This window comes from Pseudophryne corroboree, chromosome 11, assembly GCF_028390025.1.
Source record: "Pseudophryne corroboree isolate aPseCor3 chromosome 11, aPseCor3.hap2, whole genome shotgun sequence".
Taxonomy (NCBI): Eukaryota; Metazoa; Chordata; class Amphibia; order Anura; family Myobatrachidae; genus Pseudophryne; species Pseudophryne corroboree.
In genome coordinates this window covers 304,718,850-304,731,204 of record NC_086454.1, presented here as the reverse complement: position 1 = coordinate 304,731,204, position 12,355 = coordinate 304,718,850, and the positions used below count along the sequence as shown (strand labels likewise).

Genomic DNA, 12,355 nt, shown 5'->3' with positions numbered 1-12,355 from the left:
TCCAAAGCCTGAGTCTACGCCAAGCGCTGGATGGCGGAGGACAGCAGCCTCTGCGTAAGCACATATTAAGTTACAGCCTTGTAACTGAAGTACAGTACAGACAAGTTGTGGTCTAGCTGCAGTGTGCTGTGATACAGTTTACACACACGGTGCAGCTGCTTTGTGAAGGCTCTTGCATAGCTCAAGTGTACACAAGCTTGAAGCGAAGCCACTCCGTGAGTCACATTACTGAGTGTATTTACCATGACAACCTGCGTGCCTGGAGGGTTCTTCAGGAGTCGAAATCCGGCTTTAAGAACCAAGGCCAGCAGCTGCAATTGGTCACAGTTCTTGTATTTTTTACTTACTGAACTAGCATCCTGCCTCTGTATTCTCTATTCATTAATCACACACATAAATGTGTTTTCTGTGTGCATGTAGTATGTATTGCACTTACATACATGTCCCTTCATTATATCTGTACTACTCCCAAGCATTTTGGATAAGGGAGACTCAACCTGTAGTTACCAGCCCGTCAAAATGACGGAACAACACATAACAGTAATGTCAGCTCTGGCGGTTGTGTGCGCCCAAACGGAGCAACACTCGTATTGCTCCGTCAGACGCCATCTAGTGGCCGCCATTGTGTAAAACACTTGAATTCCCCCCATAGAGGTGAGGGGCAGTGTTAGCCTTTTATTATATTGGGTGATAGAGAAGTAGGGCCAAATGTAATAGAGTGAGAGTTTTGGTAAGGTTTTTCAGTTGTTTTTTTTTAAAGTGGCAATCATTTACACTGCACGATCAACCTGGTTTTGCAGTGTAAATGATTGGGGGGGATTATGCTTAGCGCTGTGGTTACCAGTGAGCACATCACCCAATGTGGGTTTCCAGTAGGGATAGTACCTATGGTTACCCAGTTGGTACATCACCTAGAATTACTTAATTGGCACTGGAAAACCACAGGTTATCATATATAGTTACTCAGTGGGCAGATCACCTGTGGATACACAGTGGGCACATCACCTGTGGTTACATGGTGGGCACATCACTTGTGGTTACACGTTGGGCACATCACTTGTGGTTACACGTTGGGCACATCAGGTCACACAATGGGCACATCAACTGGCCTGCTGAAGCCAATTAAAGCTCTTTGTTTTGTACCAGTATTGCAGACTAATGTGACGTCACAGGAGAAAGAGTAACATATTGTTCTGTGTTTTTGTTTCCAGCCTACAGGGTACATGGAGAATAGCATGCCATACAGCGCCATAGAGGAAGTCCAGTTGCTGTCCTGGGAGAACGCCCCAAAATACTGTTTACAGCTATCATTTCCCGGGGGCACCGTCTTACTCCAGGTATGAGGAAGCCTTTATTGCACTGCACAGTGTCTGTATTTATAGCCGTGCCTATGTGATGATATATAAATGATTCCTCAGTATAGTATGTGATAACCAAGCATCAATGTCATCTTTACCACTTAGGACTGTTACTCCTAAAATATAAGGCACCCTATGGCCCTCACAAACATGTGTGAGTATTGGTGGAGCATACCTTGCGTGTATTCACGCTGGAACCGAGCATACTGACATGCAAGCAATGTACAGCCATACACAATGAAATCTCATTAGCACTTGTCACTGAAGCGGTGTCATTGGACTATAACAGGACACAGTGTTCAGAGAGAGTAGACGGAATTGCAGACTATGCACAGTTGTGCCAACGCTGAAATATCTGCCCATTTCAGATGCAGCTTTTACCCTTCTGTCCTCCCTGAGCTCGCCTTAGGGCACCTGTGTTACGGTTTGACAGGTGTACCGCCCCAGTGAAAGTACCCACCTGCCACTGTCCCTGAAGCATGTGGTGCAAATGCGCCTTGATGGTGATGGGAATAACCACGCATAAGCACATGGGCAGTCCGGCCACAGAGATGCATACAACTTTGTATACCGATGAATATACGCTCTTTGTTCCGTCTGCGTGATTCGGAAGCAGTTACATCGGACTTGCATTCCGCCAATAGGAGAGATGTTTATCGCTGTAACTGAAGTAGTTGTATCTAAATAAAAGCAACACTATTGCTGCCTATAATCCACACCTGTTGCGGGTTGGTGGTGGGTGACCGGCGTTTGGGATCCTGCCGGTCACCATACCGACGCCGGGATCCTGGAGTTTAGAATGCTGGCGGGTGGGGCGAGCGCAACAAAGCCCCTTACAGGCTTGCTGTGCCAGCCACGCTGTGCTCGCCACAGGTTCTATTCCCACTGTATTGGTGTCGTAGACACCTACGAGTGGGAGTAGTCCCTGTTAGTTGGCATGCTGACTGTCAGGATTTTGAGAGGCCGGGATGCAGGCGTTGGTATTGTGACCAGTGGTCTCCTGACCGCCGGTCACATAACTACATCCCCCTTTAGCAGATCATCTTCTACAGATTGCTGAGCCCTTTATGTTACCTAGCACTTTGTGTTCTGCACTTATTTTTCGGAGGCAACGTTTTTCAAAGGCGGATAAAACAGCAAGTGTACAGTTTGCAATCACTCATGTGTGCCTGTTTCCCTTGTGTGCTCCATACATGGAGCCCTGCCTTTTCCTATTGATATGTAGCCTATTGGAGGTCACAATAGGGGCACAGCGGATGTGAAAGTGACAGGCCACACAGAGAATCCTTAACCAGGATGCTAGGGTTTATTGGTAAACCGCAGGTGGAGGATACTGCAGGAACACAAGTAATGCAGGGGTTAACAGCAGTGGTATCAAACACAGAGTATTGCAGCTAATAGGTGTCTACCCTGAGGAGCTATGTACAGCACGTGTACTAAAGATGGCTACAGTCTACACGTGCATTAGTACATCAGATTGGAGATCGCACTTCCCTGCAAACTCTGGGTCCTAGTGCCCTGAGTGTATGCAGCATAGGAGTGCTCTCTCAACACTCTCCCTCGCTCAAGGCTGTCTCCCGTCACAAAAAAAACACAAGACATTTGCTTTTTGGCTGATATGTCTACAACACTACTCATTTTCGTGGCACCATTAACATTTTTTTTTTATCTTTGTCAGTGATTGAAACTTTTACAGAATAGTACAAAGCAGAATCCCCCCCCACCCCCACCTTTGTATAGGCATTACCTCATAATTTCTAATTAATTTATCTCATCGTAACATTAGTCAGTTTTGGCACAGGTCCCTTGTGTAGTTGTAACCTTAATAAATAAATGAATAATGTACTTTGCTCATATCTCTGTCATTTTCCCACTCTATTAAAACACCCCAGCATCTCATTTTTACCACCCAGGCCGGATGGTAAACCCTGCTGTGCGGTGGGCTGCAAAGAGTTAACCAAGTGTTCAGTCTAGAAGGTATTAATGCTGCGCTCACTTTCCCTGTGTAAATGTTTTGTGTGCACACGTGGTGCCTTTTTGTCCCCCCACCTTCTGTTCTTAATAATCAGGAGGTAACCAGATGGAAAAACAAACAGGGGAGAAGCCCTTGGTAAGCGCAATGAGTACAGTAGCTGATGCAGGCATCTCCCGGCTGTGCTTGATGAAGGACGTCTGCTTGGAGCTGTGTTTATGTGTTTTGCTTTGTGTCATGAAGTCAGTTGCTGTTTGTTTTATAATCCTAAGTTTTAAAACCCCCCCATAAACAAATGAGGAAAGAAAGGGAGACATGACGTCAGCACATGCAGTAACTGTTCTATATCACAAGCTGGTTAGTGCTGCAGGCTGTAAACACATAATTTCTACGGTTAATTATTATTCTCAGTTTCCAGAGATAATCCCAAAATATGAATGCTTGTCCATGCAGTCTCTTATCTATGACAAACTAGGCTGCGCACTGACGGGTTACACTTATACGTTCAACATGGAGACTGTACATGGATGTAAAAATGAAAATGATTTGCCCAAATTAGACATGATATATTTGTGTTATTTGACACCCTTTATGCTTTATTTACACTGCAGTGTTTTATCTGCTTGCTTTTCCGTTTTAGTACAGTGCAGTTGAAAAACTTACTTATGCAACTTACACTTTAATTTGTTTTAAAATAATGTATAATGGGGGTGATTCCGAGTTGTTCGCTCGCTAGCTGCTTTTAGCAGCATTGCACACGCTAAGCCGCCACCCTCTGGGAGTGTATCTTAGCTTAGCAGAATTGCGAACGAAAGATTAGCAGAATTGCAAATAGAAAATTCTTAGCAGTTTCTGAGTAGCTCCAGACCTACTCCCAGATTGTGATCAGCTCAGGCCGTTTCGTTCCTGGTTTGACGTCGCACACACGCCCAGCGTTCGGCCAGCCACTCCCCCGTTTCTCTAGACACTCCTGCGTTTTTCCCTGACACGCCTGCGTTTTTCCGCACACTCCCAGAAAATGGCCAGTTTCCGCCCAGAAACACCCACTTCCTGTCAATCACACTCCGATCCCTTCAACGATTAAATTTCTTCGTTCGGACCATGCGCATGCGCATTTTTGCCTTAATCGCTCCGTTGCGAAAATCGGCAACGAGCGAACAACTCGGAATGACCCCCTATGCCAGTGGGTTCAATTGTATCTGTCCCATAGACACAATGACGGAAGCCGTTGTATAGTCTAATCCACTGTGCAGCCTAATAATTAATTGAGATCTAGTGGCATCACCACTAGACATGTGGACAGAGGGCCTGATTCAGTATGGAACGCATCAGCGATGCATTCGCATACTGAAGCCCTTGTGCACAGACAGTGAGATGTGATGGCATCTCACTTATGCGAACGCCTCTGCCTGATTGACAGGCAGAGGCGTTCACAGGTCGGGTGGGGGCGTTGACACGGCGTTGGGGGAGGGCAGTTCGGAAAACGCAGGCGTGTCCGGACTGTTTGAGTGGCGGGCCGCAACGGCTGCATGACGTCACAGGCAGTCGCTGCAACCTGAAACATGGCTGCCCGGCGACTGACTTCACAGCTAGGCAACCCTAAATATGTTTAGCGAAGCATTTGCATTTTAGTGTGGGGAGTGGGGGGCAGGATCCAGCATGCGGGGTGGCCTTGCCCGCCGCATGTTAGTGGAAAGAGTTGTAGTTTTCAAACTGTGTGCCTAGGATTGGTGGTCCATGACCAATTCAAATTATTATCAATCGAATAGGCAAAAGCAGTGCTTGTGGCTGCAAATCATAAACTATGTGGACACATAATTGAACCTAAGGATGACGTAAAAACACAATTTACTTAATTTAATATTTTTTCTTCTTCGGGGTCCGTGGTCTCCTCAGGGTTAACACTGGAGTATGCTTGGTGGAGACCAGTGCTAACCCTGTGGATCCCATGGACCTTCGAAGAAAAAGAGTTAACAAGGGTAAGTTTTACCAGAACTCTTATTTTTCTAAATTTCTTTGTTAGACACTTTTGGCCTAGGGGTGGCGTGAAAAAAAATTCTGATACTCTAGGGTGCCGTGATTCAAAAAAGTTTGGGAACCACTGTATATATAGGACTAAAACAGAGCAGGGCTCATCCTATGCTAATTGTTCTGCATCTTATTGAATTAATAGGCTGCAGTCTCATGCCAATTGGTTAAAATTTCGATGCCCCTACTGTGTCGTAACAAGATCCTAAAAACATACAAACATCAGTAGTGTGTAACAAAATTGTGGCATTATCTTTGTGTACTTAGTTACACTGAGATTCTCCTCGCTGGCTGCTGCAAATTGTTTTTGGACAAGAGCCCGTGTTATGCTTTGATGCGAGTAAATGCAGCATGACGAGTATTTATAGGGGTCTTGCATTAATGCTTCATTGACAAGGACTCCTAAAAGATACTGGAAATATATGATTTGTTGGCTTTTCCGCACACATCAGAGGGACGCTGGGATTGCCCGGGAAACCCAGTGTCCCTCATTCAGCACAATTGACACCTAATGGGCAATGCCTCTTAGCATCGGTTAAATATTACAAATACTCTTGTGCCGCCCAGGTGATAAATCTTTCCCAGAGTATTAAGGCCTCCTAATTGCCTGCGCTGTTGTTTAGTTTACACATAAAGAGCCATTTGTACGTACGCCTCCCAGCGTTAATTTATCATGCGCTCCTTGTAATGGAAGTACTGGCCTTGTACAATATTAATTACCTTGCTGCGGGGTGAGGTGTGCTTTAGGATATAATAGAGAACCAGGCTCCATGGCTATTTTCAAATGGTCATAGGTGAGATTATATCCGTATTTTATTCGACAGTGTGTCATAAACATCCTAATGATAATTTGTGGACCCTTTATTCAAAAGTAAAGCATTCATTACCTTTACTACCAAGAAATAATGACACGGAGACTTGAATTTGGCAGACAATTGTTAGCTATTTATTGTACCCTAACCATTAGTAAACCTGTAAATTGAAAAATTTATTTAACATGCCGATTCAGCCGGCATATGGTGGCAGAAAAAAGAACGGCTCTATTCAACTGACGCTAACCTGAAAACGTTAAAATTCAGGCAATTAAAAAAAAAAGGCAAATTTAAATTAAAAAAAAAAAAAAGGCAATTTCAGCAGCAAGAGAGACCGAGCTGGCCTAGCATTCCCTATATATATTAACCCTCCCCTTTTTCCATGGGCCGTACTTTCCTCACAGCTAGGTCCACCCCTCACAGGATGTTTAACTCTCTCCATTCCTATGCAGTCATTTCGCTCTCCTTATGGGGTATATGCAATTGCGGTCGAATTCCCGAAAATGTCGAAAAACAGGACATTTTCGCCAAAAAAAAAATTCGACAATGCAATACAGTACTTTTCGCCAAAAAAACGGCCATTCCAAATTCGACTTTTTGAAATTCGACATTTGTCAAATTCGACATTTCTGCAATGGTACAAATGCGGCATTTCGACAAAAGTATATTCAATTGAAGATTGGAAATTCGACAACAGTGCTTTTTGACAGTAAATTCGTCATTTTCAATCCTCCACACTTTGCTGGCGGAATCTAATAAAAAATGTTAAAAACATTTTTTTTTTTTTTTTTTATTGGTAATGGCATATCTATTTATATGAGAAGGGATTAGGTACTTGGTTTGTCTATTTAGGAGGCACAAGTATTATTTATATATTTTTAAAAATATATATATATATATTTTTTTAATGGAATGGTGTAAAAATCAGAAGAAAAAAAGCGTGGGGTCCCCATAACCAGCCTCGGGCTCTTTGAGCCGGTCCTGGTTGCCAAAATACGGGAAAAAATGACAGGGGATCCCCCGTATTTTAACAACCAGCACCGGGCTCTGCGCCTGGTCCTGGTGCAAAAAATACGGGGGACAAAAAGAGTAGGGGTCCCCCGTATTTTTTGTACCAGCACCGGGCTCCACTAGCTGGACAGATAATACCACAGCCGGGGGTCACTTTTATACAGCGCCCTGCGGCCGTGGCATTAAATACCCAACTAGTCACCCCTGGCCGGGGTACCCTGGAGGAGTGGGGACCCCTTCAATCAAGAGGTCCCCCCCCCCCCCAGCCACCCAAGGGCCAGGGGTGAAGCCCGAGGCTGTCCCCCCACCCCCCACCCCATCCAAGGGCTGCGGATGGGGGGCTGATAGCCATGTGCCGGAATTCGACGGTCGAATTGTGTCGAATTTAAAAAGGGGCGAAAAAGTGCCGCGATTTGCCCGGAATTGCATATACCCTTATGTCTTGTAAACATCACACTCACCTTTCACTGCTAATGTCTCCCTGTGTTTCTCAATGTGGGATAGTGGTGTCTTCAGTAAATAGAACAAGTATTGGAGGGATTATTTCCGTGTAAAACTAGTTCTTAGTTCCTTGAAACTGGTTCCTTAGAGAACCAAAATGTGGGACTGTTTGCCATAATGCCAATTCAATAACGGATTTATGCTGTTTAAAATCTGGTGAGTATAGCCTGCACATTCTTTTATGATTGGACATGTGGACTTTTCTACAGTCTTGTTTTTTTTTTTTTGTGGACCCTCAGTTCTATCTAGCTCTCTATCTGTCTATCGTAGCTACGTTCGGCGATCAATAATTATATTATAATCCCCCCCCCCCCACAGTGTCCTGGTCCAGCTTGGGTCCTCTGTGTAATATAATAATAATATACACACATGTATACATAGACATTGGAAGTAGGCATCACTCAGGGATGAACATAAACAGCAAAAGATACCAAAGTAAGTTGCCAACGTTTCAATACGTTAATGTATTTTCCTCCGGGTACCCTAAGGAAAGCAGATTAAGTACTGAAATGTTGATAACTTACTTTGGTATTTTTCTGTTGTATATATTCATCCCTGAGTGCCACCTACTTCCAATGTCTGCTGTTTATTTGGGGAATTGATCTCAGTCCAGGAAGGCAACGGGAGCAGTATCTGTATGCAACATATGTGAGTGCTGGACATTCTCCCTTTTATACATAAAATAACATAGGTTTAAATAAATCTGTGGGCATGTAAATCTCCAGTCAGGGACAGATGGGGTCAATAAATAAAAGGGGTTGCATTCCAGTATGGGGGGGGGGGGGGGGGGTGCTCCCCTTTGAAAAAAATAGTCGGATTTCATCCTACTTGGGTCAGAGACACCGCTTAATCAAACGGGCCTTAATACAGCACAAAATACCAAAGTAAGTTACCAACATTTCAGTACTTAATGTGTTTTCCTCAGGGTACCCTGAGGAAAATACATTAAGGTATTGAAACGTTGGCAACTTACTTTGGTATCTTCTGCTGTTTGTATTCATGCTTGAGTGACGCTTACTTCCAATGTCTATGTATATATGTGTGTATAATATTATTATTATTATATTACATGGAGGACCCAAGCTGGACCAGGACACGGGGGGTATTACAATATAATTATTGAGCGCCGGACGTTGCTATGATAGATAGATAGTTGACATGAGTTTTGTATACCTCCACACTTGCTTGGAAAGGGATAGTTGACCCTTGCAAGTTGTCATTTCACATTTGCCTTTGATTTGGGATAGTTGACTCCCACAAGTTGCGATGTCCCTTGCCTAAGACAAGTGGTTGCTGAGTGCTTGCCACTTCTTCTGCCACCATACTTTTATTAAATAAAGCTGACCATTATTTTTTAACGCCACATTCTTGTCTGTCTTTATCTAGTTATGTCTATTAGTTAAGGGGGTGGTGGTGGTGGGGGGGGGGGGGGGGGGTATTAAGGGACATCTGTCATATCCCGATTTTCTTGTTACATTGTCAGAAGTATTGTTTTACTTGACTACGGTATTTGTATGGTGTGTTTTCTTTTTAATCTGAGTTTACTATGCATCTCTGCTACGATGACCTTTATTATGGCCACACATGTTAAGATGCTATTGTGCAGCCTGATCAGCGTTTCCACTTTCTACTGTAGTTTTAGAGTTCCTGGTCGACACTTATTTTCTGTCACAGTGTGTAAGTAAAATTGCCCTAGCACATTATGTACACAGTATGTTATTCCCTGTGTTCTTTCAGTGTGTAAAAGCTACAGTGAGAGACTGCTGCAACTCTGCTCCTCCACTTCCCTGTTTCCTGCTACTTTCCATTCTGATCTGTCATGCTGTGAGTGACAGTGTAGTAGGGAACTTATAGGCAGGTCCCCTGTCTCTTCCCATGTACAGAGGGAAGGCTGGAAAGCAAATACATTCCCCGATTGGCCTGTATTTCATTTTTATTAAGGCCCACAGGGCCGCTCTAGCCCACCGAGCTGTGTCCGACTGGGGCATGAAGATCCCACTGGGGGAATGTAGTGGTAGGAGCCCAGAGGGGATGTGACCAGCTGACACAGAGGTTTGGCTAACCATTAGAGAGTGCATGCCTGGGCCCCTTGATAAATATATACAGTAAACACTACTAGTGCACGCATGATGATGTACCAGATTAATAACAGCAATGCACGGTAGAGAATACACCATAGTCCTGTAACCTATGTATAATGTATCATTCAAATGCACAGTCTGTAACCTGGTCCCTAGAGGAGGAGGTGGGCCCCATGGCAGTGGGGCCCATCGTGGGGCTCCCCTGTACCAGTCCAACCCTGCCCCGAGTAATTTTTTTACTCTGTAAAGAACCAAGTGGGGGCTTTTTTGATCAAGGGCCCCAGTTGCATGCACAGTCACATTCACCACTTAGAAAAGGTTTCAAAATGGCCACTTTTGCTGTGTGCGGGTTACCGGTGCTCTTTACGTCCTCAGCCTCATCAAACAAAGCTGTGGTTCTGTGAGAGCTACTAGATGGTGAATGCACTGAGAGTTCAAAAGGCAAAACAGACTCTCCCTTGGCAAACCTGCAGGCTTACTGATTATTTGGCCACTTCTCATTCTGAGGCGCAGTTTATAATGTGAACCTGAGATCGGAGATGCGGTTCCCTTAATTGTTGTTGTTGGAGAAAAAAAGGGATGTATTGTTCATTTTCAATAACAGACTTTGCTGCCCTGATTAAATGTGTACCCTGCAAATATTGACATACACTGCAGGAAGCAGATACTAAAGAACCATTGTTACTTGTACACCACACCAAGCCTGCCTGGAGGCCTCTAATGTGTCCATAGCAGGAAGATATGATATTTACTCCGAGCAGAGTCCAGGAAATAAATATGAATTGATTTAGGTTGTGGAGATGGGCTGTATTGACAGTGATAAAAAAAAGGTATATCCCATAAAACAGAGGAAGTTGCGGCCTCCAAATCCCAGCAGAGCCTGGGAGTTGTAGCTCCACAATAACAACAGCTGTGCAGTCGGCGGTCGTGTCCTGTCATCTCTAACAGTGACATGAAGGTCTGTTGCACAAAATGGGGCTAACACCGTTGCTGGAGCGTGTTGTGCGTGGTTTTGGCCTACGCAAGCTCTGGAGCTGAGCGTACACAAGTACTGGAGACGTAGGCAATTCAGGCACGTCTCCTCTTATGACTGTACCAGGGAGTTTACACATAGGAAAGGCGCGTGCAACTGGCCGATGATGATGATGATGGCTATGAATCCAAGCGTTTGGTTGTAGAGATGCATACAACATATACTTACATTTAGTTCTGTGCGTACAATGGGCCTAATTCGGACCCGATCGTAGATGTGCTAAATTTAGCACATCTACGATCAGTCACACAGACATGCGGGGAGTCGCCCACTGGGCTAGTCCACCCCGCATGTCAGGCCCGACCCCCCCGCACAAGTACAAAAGCATTGCGCCGTGGCGATGCTTTTTGACTGGAAGAGAAGCTCCCTACCAGCGCAGCTCCTGCGTGCTGGCAGGAGCTACTCGTCGCTGTGAGGGTCGCAGCGGCTGTGTGTAACATCACGCAGCCGCCACGGCCTGCCCCCCCAACGGTCCAGGCACGCCTGCGTTGCCTGGCCCGTGCCCCCTAAACGGCGGCCAAATGCCGCTGGCCCGCGTCCTCCTGCCCAGCGACCACCTCTGCCTGTGAAAACGCACAGCACCTATCAGGTCTGAATTAGGCCCTATGGGGGTCATTCCGACCCGTCCGCACGCAGCGGTTCTTCGCTGCGGTGCAAACGGGTCGGAAATGCGCATGCACGGCGGACACATTGCGCACGCGTGTCATTGCCTGGCGATGATCGTCACCGGGCAACGACGCCGCCAGCGAGAAATGTGATCGCTGCTGCGATCCCAAGAAGACGGACAGACGGAAGGCGTTCTGGAGCGGATATTCACAGTTTCCAGGCGTGGTGAGTCCAGCGCAGTCATGTCGAAGCGTTTGGAGGGCGGATGTCTGACGTCAGGACCGGGACCTTCACCGCTGGATCCGTCGCACTGGTTGAGTAACTGCAGCCCTGGTCTTGTTTTACTTGAAACTTTTTTAGCATAGCAGGGCTGCACAAGCGTTCACAGCCCTACTATGCTAAAATACACTCCCCCATAGGTGGCGTCAGGTTGATCGCACGAGCAGCAGAAAGTTGCTACGTGCGATCAACTCGGGATGACCCCCTATTCAGAGCAGTTACGGGCAACTTGCTTTCAACTGTGCACCAGACACAATTAGAGCACTTAAAAAATGCCTCCCCTGAAGCCTTATTTACACCCAGAGGGAGATGTATCAAAGCCTGGAGTGAGAAAAGTGGGGAGTGAAAAAAGTACCAACCAGTCGGCGTCGTACTGCCATTTTACAGGCTGTGTTTGAAAAATGACAGTTGGGAGCTGATTGGTTAGTCATTTATCTTTCTCCACTTTATCCTTCTCCAAGCTTTCATACATCTACCCCACCAATAGTATGGTCTTCAGGAAAAGGTGTCCATGAGCAAATGATTGTCCTATTAAATTGTTTTGTGGGGTTTTTTTTTTTGGTTGAGGAATAATGTACGCTCACACATACCCTGAACATTAACTAACCTTTGCAAGTTTTTTTTTTTTCCTGGTTCATTATATCATTATAACTGGGATTATCACTTGTCTTCGA

At 45.4% G+C, this 12,355-nt stretch overlaps 1 protein-coding gene across 5 annotated transcripts in view; it reads left to right on the top strand.

Moving 5' to 3' along the window:
- Window positions 1–12,355, top strand: part of CMIP (c-Maf inducing protein) — a 206,378-nt gene that overhangs the window by 90,471 nt on the left and 103,552 nt on the right. For all 5 annotated transcript variants that reach the window (XM_063945560.1, XM_063945563.1, XM_063945562.1 and 2 more), the window contains exon 2: window positions 1,212–1,337. In XM_063945560.1, the coding sequence (XP_063801630.1) occupies window positions 1,212–1,337 (126 nt within the window). The remainder of the gene's footprint in view (window positions 1–1,211; window positions 1,338–12,355) is intronic.